Source organism: Ursus americanus, chromosome 33 (genome assembly GCF_024610735.1).
Source record: "Ursus americanus isolate L20-20 chromosome 33, mUrsAme1.1.p, whole genome shotgun sequence".
Taxonomy (NCBI): Eukaryota; Metazoa; Chordata; class Mammalia; order Carnivora; family Ursidae; genus Ursus; species Ursus americanus.
The window spans coordinates 14,892,890-14,909,880 of NC_142159.1; the positions used below are offsets into that span (position 1 = coordinate 14,892,890).

General features: G+C 56.6%; 1 protein-coding gene across 14 annotated transcripts in view; it reads left to right on the forward strand.

Annotated features, from left to right (window-relative positions):
• Positions 1-5,531: 5,531 nt before the first annotated feature.
• Positions 5,532-16,991, forward strand: part of HSPG2 (heparan sulfate proteoglycan 2) — a 96,976-nt gene continuing 85,516 nt past the window's right edge. For 13 of the 14 annotated variants that reach the window (XM_087858432.1, XM_087858434.1, XM_087858433.1 and 10 more), the window contains exon 1: positions 5,533-5,686. In XM_087858432.1, the coding sequence (XP_087714558.1) occupies positions 5,624-5,686 (63 nt within the window). In that variant the 5' untranslated portion in view covers positions 5,533-5,623. Of the gene's footprint in view, positions 5,687-16,991 lie in introns of all 14 variants that reach the window. The other variant, XM_087858442.1, reaches the window with a different exon arrangement.

Consider the following 16,991-nt stretch of genomic DNA (forward strand, 5'->3'; position numbering starts at 1 on the left):
AAACGGAGTGCTTGCCCATACAGTTGATTTACACCCTAAGCCAGTTTCTTATCTCATCTCAGACTGCTAATAAACAGTTTGGGGACTGGCACGGAGCCACAGAGCCATTTGTAAGTAGCCCTGGTCTTTTCTGACACATAGAACAATGTTTCTGGAAAGAATGTTAGGCAGGAGAAGCAAGACATGAACGGGTGCACATAACAGGGATCCCATGAGGTAAAAAGCACGCCGTGTATCGTAACGAAGGAAGGGAAATGAACATTCATGGAACACGAATGTGTCCCTGCTCAGAAGTCTTCTTTCCGTAGCTGAAGCAAGAGTGCGTGGGCAGGAATGTGAGGGGGGTGTATGGAGGCCATAAGAATTCCAGCCTGGCTGGAGGAGGGGGAGCTTGAGTGACAAATTCAAATTATAGAGACCATTTATGGTCAGCTCAGGAGTGAGCTCGGAGGCAGTATTTGCAAAGCGTGTTATGAGAAACACCAGCCTTGTGAGATGTTAAAAGATTTTTTTCATAAAAGCAAATGGGCTCCTTTCTCAAGTGTCTTGAGGAATGCTGGATTTAATAGAGTTGGACAGGCGACTCTACTGGAGACCTGTTCAGGAACTTTCCTGTGTTGGTGTCCCTTGAGATGGCCAACGTGTAAGAAAGAGCACAGAGTTCCCAAACTTCTTGAGCAGGGAACCCCTTTTTGAAGGAGCATCTCAGAGGGCAGGTGGTCCATGAAGCACAGGGTGGGAACCCTGCCCCGGGCCTGGGACCCAGGGTGAGAGCTCAGCAAGGAAGTGATTGATAACGACAAGGGGTGGTGGGAAGATATCTGGAGGGGGCAGAGGGACCAAATCCAAGGCTCTTTTCAGAGAAGTCACATGTCTGCTTGGGCAGAGTTGAGAACCCAGGGGGAGGCAGAATTGAATGTGGTTGGGAATGTGGGTTCTAGAGTCAGACAGACGTGGGTATGAATCCTGGCTCTACGTCCTCCTGACTGTGTGTGATCTAGGTAAGCCACTTCGCGCCCTGGGGCCTCAGTTTCCTTGTCTTAAAAAGAGCAGTAACAAAATACTCTCACTTGCCCACTTTCCAGAACTGTGATAGTCATCAAATGAGATTCGGTGTTGCTCCACCAGTGAGGGTAACTCATCAGCCCCAAGTACAAACCAGAAGGGGGACATTCACATCTTACGCCATGATTCAACCAGCCTGGTCTTTCATTCGAGTGAAATTATTCAAACACCCGCTCCCTGCCAGGCACCGCGCCCTTCACAGGGGATGTAGCTGGGAGCAAGACAGAAGAAGCCAGACCATCATGCTCCCTGCCTTTGTTATGCCTCCTAATATGTTTTTTAAAGATTTTATTTATTTATTTGAGAGAAAGAGAGCACGAGCAAGGGGAGGGGCTGAAGGAGAGGGAGAGGCAGGCTCCCCGCTGAGCAGGAAGCCCAATGATAAGGATGATGAATGGGGGTGATGATGATGATGAAAATGCCGGGTCATATCCCAGGATCCTGACCTGAGCGGAAGGCAGACACTTCACTGACTGAGCCACCCAGGTGCCCCGTAGTCCTCATAATATTAAATGATCTTCCAAATTATTGCATTTGTAAAAATGTTGAGAGAGAAGTTTGGGGAAGGCAGGTTGTGGGAAAGTACAGCGGGGGACGTCACCTAGCCTGGGAGGGCAGGGAAGCCTCCTGCGGTGGCCTGATCTAGCTAAATGCTGGAAGATAGTAGGATGAAGGGAGGGGTAGGTATTGGGTGGGAAGTGCCCTCAACGAGGAGGAGAAGCAGGTGTAGAGAGACCAGGTTGGGGGAGGGATGTAGCTGGAGAAATGGGCAGGACTCTATCTTGCCAGGCCTGGAGGGTCCTCTCCCTCTCCACAGGAACTTTTACTGCCTGTTTAGACCTGTGTCCTCCTCTTCTTCACATCACCTCCAAGTTTCCCCTCCCTCATCTCCACCCCCTTTCGGTACCAATTTTCCAGTTCTACATTCTCACCCAAGGACACATCCTTGCCCTGCCAGCATCTGTTTGCCCACACAGGCATTGGAACCTTTGTACGAAATAGGTGTATATTTCATAATTGAATGAATACAAGTCCACAGCTAGCCCAAAGGATGCCTTTGCTCAAATGAGCAAAAGGTCCCCCGTCGGGGCAGATATAGCCCCAAAGCAGGGCCCACTTGGCTGCATACCTTTGTTCAGTGAACAACCTACCCAACCATTCATTGCAGCTCGGAAGGAAGGAAGGAAGGAAGGAAGGAAGGAAGGAAGGAAGGAAGGAAAGAAGGAAGGAAGGAAGGAAGGAATGTGAAACAAGTGAGAGGCTCTGAGGCAGAGAAAAGATTTGGAGTGGAAGTGGAAGCCAGGAAAATTTGAGTCCTGTCAATTTTGAAGTCGACCCACAAACTCTGGCTCTTGGTTCCAGAAGGCACCCAACTCCTGTCTTGTAGAAGCCAGATTTTGGCTGCTCTTACCTATCCAAACTCCTGTTGTCTCTCCTTATCTAAGGCACCTTGTGCAAGACTTGAATTGTTTCTCTCCAAGAGGATGACGAGCACCCTGAGTTATGAGTACGTACAGTGCGATTTCAGGCGCCTCCAAGACTCAGCAAAGCCCAAAAGCCCTGCCTCTGCTTCTCTTCGAAGCCATATGAGGAGATAGCCAGGCCCTAGACAAAGCAACTTGAGAACATTTACTAAAGATATCGAGGACTGCAAAGGAAAACAGAGCTGGCCAAATCCCTTAGTGGGAAGAAAAGGATGCAGAATAAATAGGTGGATGACCAGTCCTCCGGGTGGGTGGGGTCACTTTGGAAGACTTTCTAGACGGGCCATATTTTCCTGCCCTCTGTGTCAGCCCAGCTCCTTCCCGTCTCCAGTCAGCTTTACCATCTCTCTCCCCAACCTCTTTTAGTAAGCAAGACTTATAGCTCGGGTCTAGTCTTGACCAGACCTCTACAAAGGGCTGCTTGTTCCCCTTTTCCCCTTGCTCATGAGCAAATCGTCCGAGAAGCCAAAGCTCTGGGACTTAAAGGGCCCGAGGTGGGGAAAAGACACTGAGGCAGCTCACAAAATGTGATTTGTCACGGATGCTGACCCTCCACGGACAGGCAAGGCCTTGGAAAAATCCTGCCACCGAGGCTGGCCACCCGCCAACGCTGAAGTCAGTGGAGTTTTGTAGCCTTTTTTACCCGAGAGGGAGTTTCCCAGCGCCGTGCTCGCGCATCAGACTGGCGATCCCTGGGGTGAAGGCTGCACGTAGCGTTCAGATTAGACGCAGCACACTGGGTGCAGAAGTGGCTCCTCCATCCCACCAGAGCCCCCCGAGGGCACAAGTGTGTCCCCCTCTTCAGATTGGGAGCTCACCCAGGGACAGCAGTAGGAGAAATGGTACCCTCTATTGAGTGCTTCCTATGTGCCTGAAACTGTTCTTTTTTTTTTTTTAAGATTTTATTTTATTTATTTGACAGAGATAGAGACAGACAGCGAGAGAGGGAACACAAGCAGGGGGAGTGGGAGAGGAAGAAGCAGGCTTCCAGCAGAGGAGCCTGATGTGGGGCTCGATCCCAGAATGTCGGGATGACGCCCTGAGCTGAAGGCAGACGCTTAACGACTGCGCCACTCAGTCGCCCCCCTTTTTTTTAATAAACACGATGATTCATTTTAGTCCTCAACAACACCGTGAGAGAGGTCTTAGTATTATTCTCCTTTTCCTATTTTCTAGCTGATGAGACGAGGCATCAAAACGTCAATGGATTTGCTCAAGATTGCACAGCGAGGAGGTAGAGGCAGGATTCTCCACCAGTCTGAGAACAACGTGAGGACAGGGACTATATCCTGCCCCTTGCCTCCACCAGATTAGGGGTTCACTCAGGGCCAAGATCAGACGTCCCTCTTCTGTCTACCCGTATCTCCCTGTTTGCAGCAGTAATAGCCCTTACTCAGTGTTGTGCCTGGCATCTGGGTTGGGGCCGGGGAGTTGGCCAAACCCTGTGGATGTAGTTTCTGCCCCTTACAGCACTGAGCTGGTCCCCCAGAAATACGCCCCACAGGGTAAAGAACCCAATCTTTGGGGGATGGAGCATCTCTCTGGGCTGGGGGTCAGGATGCCAGCATTCTCTCAACTCCCCCCGGTGCCTGGATGGGAGGCCACAGAGTGCCCGGGAGCCTGCAGGCCCCTATCACAGGGAACACGCCTTCCGGAGCCCGGCCTGGTGCCGCCCAGTGAGCTGGGCATTTCCTTCTGTCCACAGCTCACCTCACTCCTGGCCTCAAACCCAGCCCTGAGTCTCTGGAACCTAGCAACTCTCACAGGAAACAATGGAAACTTCAGGTTTTTTTTCTCCTCCCTCTATCGTTACTCAAAAGGTTTTCCTCTAAGCTACATGCACACACACACACACACACGCCGGTTTTCTCTCCACCCATCAGCCTGGGTTGCCCTGGAAATTTTCAGGCAGAAAGGAGACCTGAGCTCAGGCGGGGAGGCCCAGTGGCACGGCCAAGTGTGCTGTCCATGGGTCTACGTCCGAGGTGGATCATCAGGGACTGGGATTTCCCACCCAAGCATCTGTAACTGGGGCCTTGGCGGGGTCAGGGTCTGGGCCTGCGAGCCGTGTGTCTCTGGCACCCGGGCTGTGATTCATGTCAATCCAAGTCGGTTTGTGAGTGGTTTACGGGGAAAGTAGTGCGCGAGAGGGGCCATTTTCATTCTCTAGTGCCCACTGTAAGGCGCTGTGGTTAGTGCCGGAGAAAATGTAAAAAAGACAGGCCAACATGTGCGCGAGCAAATTATGTCTGCCTGTGTGTGAACCGGGAGCGCCTGTGCGGAATTTGTGTGTGAAAACACGTCCTGACGCTTCGGGTCTGGGGATTCACACGTGTGAGTCTGTGTAAAAACGTGAATAGGAACGTGAGCGGCCGAGTGTGTGAAAGTCGTGTCCGCCGTGTCACCTGCAGGGTGACAGTTTTGAAGATTGATAGAGTCCGAGTAGGTGAAGTCTGTGGGTGTGCGCCGTTGCAGGTGAGTGCCAAGTGTGAACGGTGGTGGGGAGGCCAGCGTGGCGTGCGTGCGTGCGTGTGTGTGTGTGGGGGTGAGCGTCCCCAGGTGCGCGTGTACAGGCTGCGTGTGAGAGAGCGTGGGGAGCTCTCGCGGCCCGAGTGAGGAGTCACGGCGCGCGGTGTGAAAGTGGGGTCCGTGCCGGGGTCGCGTGCGCGGGGAGGGGCGGCGGGAGCCCGCGCGCAGGGCCCCGGCCCCGTCCCATCCCACACTCCAGGCCGGGTTTGGCGGGGAGCCGGGCTGGGCCGCGGCCCGCGCCGAGGGGGCTGGGGGGCCCAGACAAAGGCCCAGTTGGCTGCGCGGCCGGCTCGGGCTCGGGCAAGCGGCACCCGCGATCCGGGGGCGGTCCGGGGGCGGGGCCTGGCGCCGCGGGGCGGGGCGGTCCGGGGGCGGGGCCCGGGGCCCGGGGGCGGGGCGGACGGCCGCGAGGGCGGGGCGGGGCGGGCGGCGGGAGGGGTGGGGGCGGCGGGAGCGGGCCGCGCGGTCCCGAGGACTCCGCAGGCCGGCGAGCGGGCGGCTGCGGGCGGGCGCCGAGCGAGAGAGCGAGCGGAGCCGGCCGGGCCATGGGACAGCGGGCGGCGGGCGCGCTGCTGCTGGTGCTGCTGCTGCACGGGCGGCTGCTCGCGGTGAGTGTGCGGGGCTGGCAGGGGGCGCGGAGGGGGCGCCCCGGGCCCCGCTCGCTGAGCCAGCCAAACTTGGCTGGGACTCTGGCTGGGGACTGGGGGCGCCCGCCAGGGACCCTGGGCCGGCACAGGCCGGCGCCATCCTCCGCCTTGGGGCTGTCCCAAGAGGCGCCCAGGGAACCCTGAGTGGGGCCGGGGGCGGGGCCGCCCCGCGTGAGAGCCCGTGGGTCGCCCGGCCACGTTGCTGAGTCTCCAGTCGCGCTAGGCATGGCCCGGCCTGCCATTCCTGGGGACCAGGCGGAGAAACTTCGAGCAGGGCGGGAACTTGGCCGGGCAAGGGCACCCCTTTCTGTGCCAACTTGGAAAGGGGGCACTCACTGGTGATGGGGAGCCTATCAATCCTCGCTGGAACTTTACCAGGCCGTCCGGCCCTTTGGGGAGCTAGTAACCAGGCAGGCACAAGTAAAAAGCGTTCCGGACACAACTGAGGTTTGTGTGGAACACCCACGGGCCCTGGAGTCCTACAGCCCGGAGCTTGAAGCCATCCCTGCTCCTCACTGAGTAGCTATGTGACCTCGGGCAAGCCCAAAGGGAACTCAAAATGCAGAATCTCAAAGTGTATAGCTGGAAGCTGGTTGGCAGGACTGCATGGAAGGCGCGTGGAAGTGCCTGGTACTGGACCTAGGTCTGTTTCCTAGCTATCCTCTTCCGGGGTCCTCAGGTGCAGGGGGAGCCAGCTGCTACAGCCCACTTCCCTGCTTTGAGCTTGGATGGGGCCATGCAGAGAAAAAGAATGCTTGACCAGGAGAGGCTCTGAGGACCTGAGTGAACTCAAGAAGGGTGGGGCAGGGTCAGTGGGCAGGCAGCTGGTGGCAGATGTGGGTGGGGGCACATCTGAGGAGCTGGTCCTGCCCTGGTGAACCACAGAGCCGCCCCCACCCTCTTTGAGGTGGTCCTAGGCGGTCTCTGTCCCTGCCCGCCGCCCCCCACCCCTTCTCAGAGCCAAGAGAGGAACTTTTCTCTAAGCCAGTGTTTACCCAGTGACTGAATCCCTATCCTCGCCTGGCCGGCTCTGTCTCACCTCTGCCCTCTTGAGTCACTCCTTAACCCCCAGCCCAGACCTGACCCCTCAGCTCTCTTGCCCCGCCCACCTGGAACCTCTCCGCCCCAACTCCCCATTTGCACAGGTTCCTTAATCCTCTCTCCAGCCTCTCACCCCAGCAGGTCCAGCAGGGCCCATCCAGCAGGGCCCATCCAGTTGCTTCCCAGTCTTGACCCAAACTTGACCCACATTTTTCCAAAAGTAGGCACCAACCTAGCACATGGGATGTCTTCCTTTTCTGAAACTCCCCCAGCCCTGCCCTCTGCTGAGGGGCTTCTGGATGCTGGGTCCTACCTTGGCCGGAGTGTGCAGGAGGGTGGAGTTATTGGCCGGGTGCAGGAGGAATTTCCACGGAAATTCCAGATTGCAGCCAATCATCTTGCTCGCTTGTTCATTCAACATATCTTCATTGAGCAGCATTCCATGACAGTCAGTGGGAGTCCAGGGGTTCATTCATTTGGCAGATATTGCTAAGCACCTACTGTGTACACGCTGCATCTGGCACTGTGCTAGAGGCTGGGGTTTCTGGGTGAGCAAGAACAGGCCCTGTCTTCGCTTTCCCAGAACTGAGATGGGTAAATAGGCAGTTCCAATCCTGTGGGATTATAGAGTGTCCTCAGCAACCGCACCGAGGTCTTCACGGTCCCACCCCATGCTGATGATGGAGAGCTGGAAAGAGTTTGGACCCAAGAAGTCTGAATCCCAGCTCTGTCCTTTCTGAGCCTGTGATCTGGGCCTGTTTCTTCTTCCTGAGCCTCAGTTTCCACATCTGTAAAATGGGGTAAGAAGTTTATTGTACGTTTTCAGTGACGTCAGGTTCCTAGCCCAGTGCTCCAGCAAGCCTTGGGCTCCTCCGCACCCACTGCCCTTTATCTTTTCTGCCCTTTGGTTCACATCCTCAAGCCATAGAGGGCACAAGAGGAAGGTAAGGTGGTCCTTAGGGAGCTCAAGACCTCAATAGGGGCAGGAGACAGAGGAAGCAGTGGTCTGTGATTAAGTGTGGGAGTAATTTCAGTTCAGAGGAGGTGGTGAGGCTTGCTGGGGGTGGGGGCCAGGACTGGGTGACTCAGTGCCTGCCTTGGCCTGCTGATCCCTTTTCTTCCTGCTGGGGCCTTAGCCCTTCCTTTCTTGGGGCCAGCCGGGCCCGGAGACAGGAATCTTGAGGGGGCTGCCATGATTACGGTGTTTTTCAGGGCTGAGGAGGGAAGTCACTGAGATACCTGTTTCCTGCCTCGCCTGGGTTTCCTCACTAGGGAGGCTGTGGACGGACGGGAAATGGAGGAGCTGGAGGAGCCTCCCCTTCCCTCAGGGGCAGCGCTACTTCAGCCCTCCCCTGGACATAAGTGGCTGCCCGACCCACCCCCTGCCCCCCAGCCCCCAGCCCCTCTTGCTCTAGACCTGCTTGGGGGAGGGGGGGGTGTGCTTGTGAGTGTGTGCCTTGGGGACTTTGGAGGGAGGGCTACAGGCCATAGAGGGAGGTGGAGGCTGGAAGGGGCAGAGATGGACCCCCCCCATACACTAGGCCTAGCTCCCTATGTCTGGGGAGTAGTGGCCCCCACCTGGCTTGGCCCAGGCCTGTTCTTAGGCTGAGCGCAGGCATGTTGGGATCTGTGGATCTGAGGCACAGTTGGGGAGAGGGGTGGAAGGAAGGTGGCAGAAGGTGCCTGGGTTCAGGGCTTGGGGTGGTAGGAAGGGAGGTCTTGGGGTGTCAGGCCAGATGATGACAAAATAATATGGACAGTTCACATTTATTGAGTGCCCACTGTTTGCCAGGCACAGAGTTTCTCAACAAATTCTCACATGGCATTTCCCCTGCTCAGCTCCTCCCTGCACTCCCCTTGTTGCTCACAATCCGACTCAAGCCCCTGACCTAATAGAGCCCACAAGGCCCTTTGGGACCCAGCCTCCCCCGCTCCCTCTCCAATCTCTCCTCTTGCCAACTTTCCCTTTGCTTACTCACTCCAGCTACACTGGTCTTTGTTTCTTGACTATGCCAAACACACTCCCACCCCAGGGCCTTTGCATCTGCTGTTGCTTCTACCTAGAACGTTTGTCCCTCAAATATCTACGTGACCCTCTGCCTCCCTTCTTTTATGTCCCTGACTACTCTGTCCAACATTCTCTGTCCCCTTAGACTGCTTTATTTATTTTTTTTTCTTGTTGTTATCTGGTATTTGTTTACTTATTTATCTTTCTCCTCCCGCGCAGCCTCCCCCCCACCAATTTAAGCTCCATGAGAGCAGGACCGTGTGTGTGTGTGTGTGTGTGTGTGTGTGTGTGTGTGTGTGTTCGCTGCTGCTGTCTCTTTAACGTCTGGCAGGTAGTAGTCAATAGATCTGTTGAATGCATTAAGCCATAGCTCCTGGTGTGGTCCCCATTCTCTAAGCAGAGGACACTGAGGCATGAGAGGTTTCATAACTTGCCCAGTGGCTCACATACACACATCCTCGGAGGTCCTGTGAGCCAGGCTTTGAAGGCAGACAAAGCTCTCCTCGCCACTCTGCCTAGTGCCCCACTTGCTTGTAGCTGGCGCTGACGTTGATAAAACTGTTGTCCGTGATGTTGATAAAAGTAAGAACTCAGGTCTGAGGTTGTACAGAGGCTGCCTCAGACAAGGGGTATCTAGGTCTGGCTTCGGGGACCGGGGCACTCGAGATGGGCGTGCCTTGTCCATGGGGCCTCCTGGGATGCCTGTCCTGGCGGGAGCCTAGAAAGGCCTAACTCCAGGGTGGCCATTTGTAGGATCACTTGTTTATTTGTAGGTTTGTTAGTTAATTTCCTCATCAAATATTCCCTGAGATCCTATAAATGGCTGAGTTAATCCCAGGGCCTTCAGGCCGAAGGGGGCCAGGCCGGGCCCTATCCTGTGTGGGAAGTGAGGGGGAAGAAAGGCTAGCCGCTGTGCGTGGAGCCCTCACTGGGTTCCCCTGGTTGTCCCCTGGGGGCTCAAGGTTTAGGGTGAGTCTGCAGAGGCTTCAAGGCTGCTTGGCCTTGTGGGGACACTCTCAGGAGGGGGAGTGGGCGGGGCCGCCCAAGATGTGGAGAGATACAGAGCCGTGATTCAGAGGCCACTTGGAGGCCAGACATGTAGGTTCTGGACCCTCTACCACTTGGGACCTATAGGGAGGGCTCTCAGCTCTGGCTCAGGGCCCCCTGCCCAGTCCATCCCAGCTGTGAGGGGTCAGGCTAGAGAACGAATGGGTGAACTTGACTCCATCCCCCAGCAGCTTCCCCAGGATATGGCGAGCACAGTGCCCCCTGCTCCCAGGGCCCACCCTGGCCTTGCCCCGCTCTCCCTTCTTCCAGGAAGAGGGAGGTTGGGCTGAGGATCCCAGCCTTGCTGGAATGTTGCCCCAACCCAGGCGTTGGCCTCTTTGGCCCTGCTGCCCCCTCCTGCTCCCAGGGCCCAGCCAGGGCCTGCTGGCCGCCCCAGCGCCCAGAGCTGGCTGACTGAAGCCTAGAAGAATGTGTGGAACTCGCTTCGTGGGGAGCCGCCAGCCTCACTGCTGGCGTTGGGCTGGGTCCGTGTCAATAGTGGCCTCGAGAGGGGAGTGGCTTGTGGCTGCCGGGGGTGGCTGGGCTAGGGGCACCATCACGAAAGCCCGAAAGCCCTGGGAACAAGGCAGCTCTTTGAGGCCTGGGAATGTGGGGCCTTCAAGTGTCAGCCGCCCTTAGAACGCACCCTCCCCTGTTTTCCCCACGCCCGCCTGTGCCAGGGTCGCAGGGACGTTAGAGCATCCCTGAGATGTCCTTAGGACAGCTTCTAGCTACCTACCAGAGCCCTTTCCCTGAGGCACGGAGGAGGGCACCCTGTTTCTCTGTTGCTCTGGATTTTAGGCGGGGGCACCTGGTGCAGAAAGGCCTACGGTGTGTGGCGAATGAATGAATGGACCAATGATGGACGTGATCAAATATTCCACAAACTAAAGTCCCCTACAGGTGCGTGTTAGGCGTAAAATTCATTCAGCAAGTATTTACTGAGTATCTTCTAAGTGCCTGACCTTGTTTAGGTGCTGAGGTCACAGCAGGGAACAAAAAGTCCAATTCCCTCCCCTCACATTGCTTGCATTGTAGCTACTGCGGGAAGACGGGAGGTCAGATGGCGATAAGTGCTCGCAAGGGAAGATAAAGCAGGGAAGAGGGCGGAGAGAGTGATGAGGTGGGATGGGGCGGGGCGGCCAGGAAAAGCCTCTGAGAAGATGATGCTTGAACAGAAGCATCTGAAGGAAGTGACAGTACAAGCCCTACAGATGCCTGGGGACAGGGCATTCCAGGCAGAGGGCACAGCTAGTGCAAAGGCCCGGGGGTGTCCAGCATATCTGCGGAAAACAAGGAGGCCCGTGTGTTTGGAGCAGGGTGAGAACCTGGTCCATGTGCTGAGGGGGGACCTGGTCCATGTGCTGAGCGTTGGGGGAACCTGGTCCATGTGCTGAGCGTTGGCCATGAGAAGACCTTTGGATTTGCTTCTGAGTGAGAAGAGAAGTCACTCTGGGTGCTGTGCAGAGAAGAGGACGTGGAGGGTCAAGGGCAAAAGCAAGCAAGCCGTGATCCAGGCCAGAGACAAGGGGAACTCATACCAGGGCGATGGAAGTGGGAAGAAGCAGTTGATTCCTGAAGATATTTTGGAAGCTATGGCTGACGGAACTTGCGGATGGATCGATCGGGCATGGGGTGGGACAGAAAGAGGAATCAGGGAAGGCTCCACAGTCTGCAGTATGAGCATCTGGAAGGATGGAGCAGACACTGATTAAGATGGGAAAACTCCAGGAGGTCTTGGAGGGGAAGGCCTAGGGATGGGGGCAGCATTGGACTGACTCAGAGCTACGGCAGTAAGCACCCCCCCTCCCACCCCCTGACCCTCAGCCCAAGCTGGGGCCTCTACACGGGCCTGTGGAGTGGGTGCAGGGGGGTCTTGCCAAATGTGCACCTAAGGAACCACAGGCACTGGCCCCTTAGGAGCCCACAGCCTGAGCTCACGCTTAGGTATTTCTGTGTTTATTTAGAAGGTCCTGTCTTCCCCCCAGTCTAGCAGGGAAGCTCCATGAGGACACAGACTCAGAATTTGTTCATTGCAGTTTACCTGGTGCTAGGCAACAGGAGGTGAACATTTATAGAGTGAATCCATTAATGGCCTTGGGAGAAGCCAGCAGGCCTAGAAGGCCCGGGCTCCTTGCTGAGGATTGAGAAGGGGCTGCTTTGGCCCCTGGGCACAGGGGAGCTGTCCTTCCCAGCCACTGCTCTCTGCAGAGACCTGGAGAATGTGGCAGAAGCTGGGGCACCCACACTGCTGTCTTCACCTTGTCTGTTTCCTCACTGGACTCGGAGCCCCTTTCCCCGGGCACCGTGATCGAGGGAAAGTGTGAGCTCAAAGGGCCCTGCCTTCAAGTCTTAGCTCAGCCCCAAATGGCTATGTGACCTTGGGCAAGTTGCTTTGTCTCTCTGAGCCTCAAGTCAGAAAAAGGGATCGTGAAGCCTGCTTGCTGGGTTGGCATGAGACCCTGCTCAGTGTGTGCAGTGTCATAGGTGTTTGACAAATGGTGGCTGTCCTGTGAGTAACCGTTCCTCCTGAGGGCAAGGCCAGAGTGGTATTTGACTAAGGGTTCTGAGGGCCCAGCACGACACACCCTCTCCTGATCAAAACTGCTGCCAGCTACTGACCCAGGACCCGTGCGCGGGGCATGTGGAATGAATGACCGAGCAGGCGAAGGCCGTTGCTTCTCTCTTCTCATGTGGTCCAAGAGCCCTGGATGTAATCGCGTCTGATCCGTCACTGCCCCCCTCCCCCCACTGCGGCCACAGCTGCAGGACAGAGTCCACCCTTCTACCCTGATTGCTCCTTCCTGGTGGGGGAGCAGGAGGGGGGCACACCCCAGGGTGTGGCCTGGGAAAGGCTTGAGCCTGTGGACGCATTGTCCCCTTCCCAGATGTGTGCAGTCGGTGGGCTCGGAGCAACACGAGGAGTGGCCAAGTAACTCCCACGGGTGCAGAAAGGATGTTCGTGCAGCTTAACGGGAATGGTGAGGGGGGCTTCCTGGGACCCCATCCCAGCCCGTCCTCCTTCAGGCCCACACTGGAGGAGATAAGACCTTGCCCAGGGAGGTCCCGAGGGAGCCTGTAGCAGGTCACTTGCCAGGGCTGGCGGGGCTGCACAGCCCTTACTCTGACCCCTGTGGGCTCGCAGAGAAGCAGCAGGACAAAGGGAAAAAGACACAGGAGTGCGTGGTGACCCGTCCCTCCACCCTGTGCCTTGGGCGTGGGCTGCTAGGTAGAGACCTGCCCCTTCCCCACAAGGGTGTGTTGTGACCAGGTGTTTCATTTTTTCGCATCTGGCATCTTTCCCCATCTTTCCCCCAGTCCCAGTCTGTGGGCAGGGGGAGGCAGCCTGGGGCTTGGCAGGGGGAGGGCTTCAGAGGTGGCCTTGGGTGACCTCACAGATGGTCTCCTGGCATGGGGCTGGGAATTCCCAGCTGCCTCTGGTCCCTTCCCAGCCCACCTCCGGGTCCCTGACCCCACCTCTCCCTTCCCCACCTCCCCCTGCTCACCCCCCAAGCAGCCAGCTCTGGCCCCCACCTTCTGCTGCTTCTCGCCTCCCCTCCTCACACCAGCTGACTCATCCCCTCTCCTTGTTTGGCGGTTCCAGTTTTCAAATAGTTGGGAACTGGGATCATGCCTCTTCTTGGATGCCTCGCCGGGCTGGAGGGATTGAAATTCTGGCTTCATAAATCCTGGCCCCAGTGGCCTCTGTCACTTCACAGGCTCTTCCCCTTCTCCTGCTGTTTGCCTTCCTGTGACCCTTGGTCCAGAAGAACAGAGACCTCGGAGTTTCCTGATGGCAGACCAGTGTCTTCTCTGCCCTGGGACCTCCGGGGTCTCCTCCCCAGTGACCTCAGTCACCTAGATCACGAGCCAGTGCCCAGTGAGCACGCACATCTTCTCTCAATTAAAAACCGCCACCTTACCTTGCGCCCAGCCCCACCCGGGGCTCTCTCCCAGCAGGCACTATTGCATAGAATCCTCCCAGAAATCTCCAGGTTGGCATTATTATCTCCATTTTGCAGAGGGGGAAACTGAGGCACAGGAGGGGCATGGCTGGCCCAATTCATCCATCACATATGCGGTACAGGTGGGAGTGGGGCCTGGGTTGTCTGCCTCCAAAGTTGTCATCCCTCCCTCTGGGGGTCCAGGCCGTTGGGTGGAGAGAGAGGGCAGTCAGGGAGGGCTGGCATAGTCGGGACAGGCTGCACGGAGGAGGCGGACTGGGCTGGCCTTGGCAGGGGGTACAGCAGACTGCATATCTGCCATGTGGGCTTATCTCGTTCCTACTTCGCAGGCTTGGGTGCCTTTTGCCCCTTGGCCTCCATCCCAACTTAGTGATAACATTCCCCCGGGAGATGGATTTGGCTTTCCCTGGGATTGAGACCCCTGGGAGCCTGGATCCTTCTCAGTCAGGTCCCAAGCTCCTTGTGGGACCTGTGGGTTTTGCCATTTGGAGTCAGTGAATTTTTGCCAAATGGGGCCTGCTTGGAGCCAGTTGCATGCCCACCTCCATCCCGGGAACCTGGGTGAAATACAAGGCACAGAACCACATGGCCCAGCTGGGAGGCGTCATCTACATATAAGTCCCAAATTGTGTCGTTTGAGCATCCCTGTGCAGTGGGAGAGTCAGGAATTTTTCCACCCATTCATTCATTCATTCATTCATTGCCTGAGGACCTACTGTGTGCTAGACATCACACTAGGTGTTCTATCTGCTTTGTCACCTCTCCCGCGTAGTTAGGATCATACCTCCATTTCCCATGAGAAGCAGCTCAGTGGGGAGCCATGACTTGCCCAAGATCACACAGCCAGGTGCAGAGGAAGGTGGAAGCTGAATCCACATCTGTCGGTCCTCGGGGAGAAATGAGAGGCAGGGTCCCTCCTCTCCAGGATCTCAGGGTCTTGCAGAAGCAGGACCCATGAACCAGAAGCACCCAGTACGCCTCCAAGTGCAGACAGGAGCAGATTGTCAGGGAAGGAAAAGCTGGACCTGGCACGAGGTACCTGGAAGACTTTGTGGGGGCAGCGGGGCCTAAAGAGCATAGAGGATTTGGCTGGTGGAGGAGGAAGGCATCCAGGGCAGGGGGCCAGAAGTCATCTGTCCCCATTGTCCCTAGATTCACATTGTTGTCCAGTGTGTGGGCAGGAAGGCCCAGGCCTGCTGCTGGAGTCGTTAACACGAGGAAAAGAATGAGAGGAAGCCACCAAGATAGCTGAGGTGACATCCATCCCGGTCCCCCACCCTCTACCTGGCCAGACCAGGAGGCAGGAGGTCAAGGCTCTGGGCTGCCACTTAGTTGCTAGCCAACGACTGACCCTCTTTCCTGGGCCTTGATTTTTCTACCCACAAAATGGACTCCTGTCTTTCTCTTTGGCTCCCTGCCAACCCAGACGAACGGGAAGGTTGAGTTCTTGGAGAAAACTGCTGGTTCCCCTCAGGGAATGGTGGTACGCCATTCTTTGGAGCCTACCACGTGACCAGTCCCACGTCTTCTTTCACTGATGCTACCAGCCCCCAGGTGCCAGGTCCCGAACGAGGGACCCAGATGGACGACGTGGCTGCCTGCTCCCTTACACCTAACCTCTCCTCCCCTGCGCACCTGGGAGCCCTCCCGCTGCCGTCTGCCCACATGGGTCTCCCTCTGTGCCCCTCGGGGACCTGCGGTTGAGCTGACAGCTGGGGTGCTGTCAGTGTTTAGGGTCACGAGATTCCAATACTCCTCCTGGCCCTGTCTGTGTGATCCAGGACAAGTCGTCTGACTTCTCTGAGCTTCATTTCCCCCAGATGCAGCCCTAGGCCAGGCCCTGTGGTAGGTGTAAACCAGCAGGGGTGGATGGAGCTTTCCAGTCTGATAGGGAGGCCAGCTGGGCAGCAGACTAGTCCATACAAGGTGTGGGGGCAGGGGGCCAGGTGTGTAAGAGCAGGTTTTCAGGGAGATAATCTGGAGTCTTTGTGACTTCGTCTAAGGCCCCATTTGTTAGTAGTTACTTCATAGTCTATTCCCCTTGTGGGAGGAGGGGACCTGGGGACATGGCCCCCCTGGGCTAGGGCAGGAGAGAAGACCCACAGGGCTGGAGAAGAGAGCAGGCTGGTTTTGTTGGGAGTCTCAGATGAGCTCATGGGTGTGGAAAATCACCGGGGCTATTTATGCTGAGCCTGATTATTTTAATTTAGGAGAAATGGAAGCTGCGCACGGAGTTCGGGTGTAGGGCTCTGTGACGTTGAGTTGAGGGTGGGCCCGAAGCTCCTGTTTTCCACCTTCACCCTCCTTCTTCTCTCCCCAATCCTCTGGGGGAGGGGAAGGGAGGCAGACACCAGCTCTGGCCTGGATTTGATTTCGGGAAGTGGAGGAAAGGGTTAAGTCAGCCTGGATTTCCACCTCCTGGGTGGGGGGAGGTGGGGAGCAGGGAAGGGATGGCTGGGGCAGGAATGTGTGATAAGATCAAAGCTTTCAGCCTGCCGGGCCTCACCTTGGTTTCACCTGAGCAACTGAAGGGAATTCTCTCCGTGGAGGAGGAGGATGGAGAACTCCTGGGGGAGGGGGTTGCAGGTCCCACCCTCCTCCCTTGGGCACTCCAAAAGAAGTCCCACCCCCCTTGTTCCAGAAGGCTCAGCTCTTGCCCTGACAGGTGCTGGAAGCCCCAGGGACCACCTTTACTTGGTATATCCAGATTGGGGGGGGGGGTGTGCCCTCTCTACTATCCCCACCCCTACGGCTCTGTCACCCTTGGAGTTTCTGGCCAGGACTCGGGGGGCTCTTTCAGTGACCTCTTAGCCCCCCATCCGTTATTTCTGCTCCATTTAACTCCGCAGGTTATACTTTGGGATAGTGTCATGGGTAGGAGGCACAGCCCTGAGTCTAGTCTTAGTTCCATCACTTACTGCTCTGTGATGCTGGGCTAGTGGCTTAACCTCTCTGAACCTCATCTGTCAGCTGGGAATGGCGACACTTTCTTGGTGGGATTTTGGGGAAGATTAGAGATCATAGACCTCTCCTACAACCAGAAGAGGCAGTTGACAAGTAACAGGAACGATTATTTTGTGATTTCTTTTTCTCCCTTTGAAGATTGCCTCCGGTACTGGGTCCTAGGTAAACTTGGAGGCTCCATTTTGTTCTGTCCCCTCCTTCCCCGCCCTTTGAGAAGGTCCCAAGCCCCAGGGTCCATCCG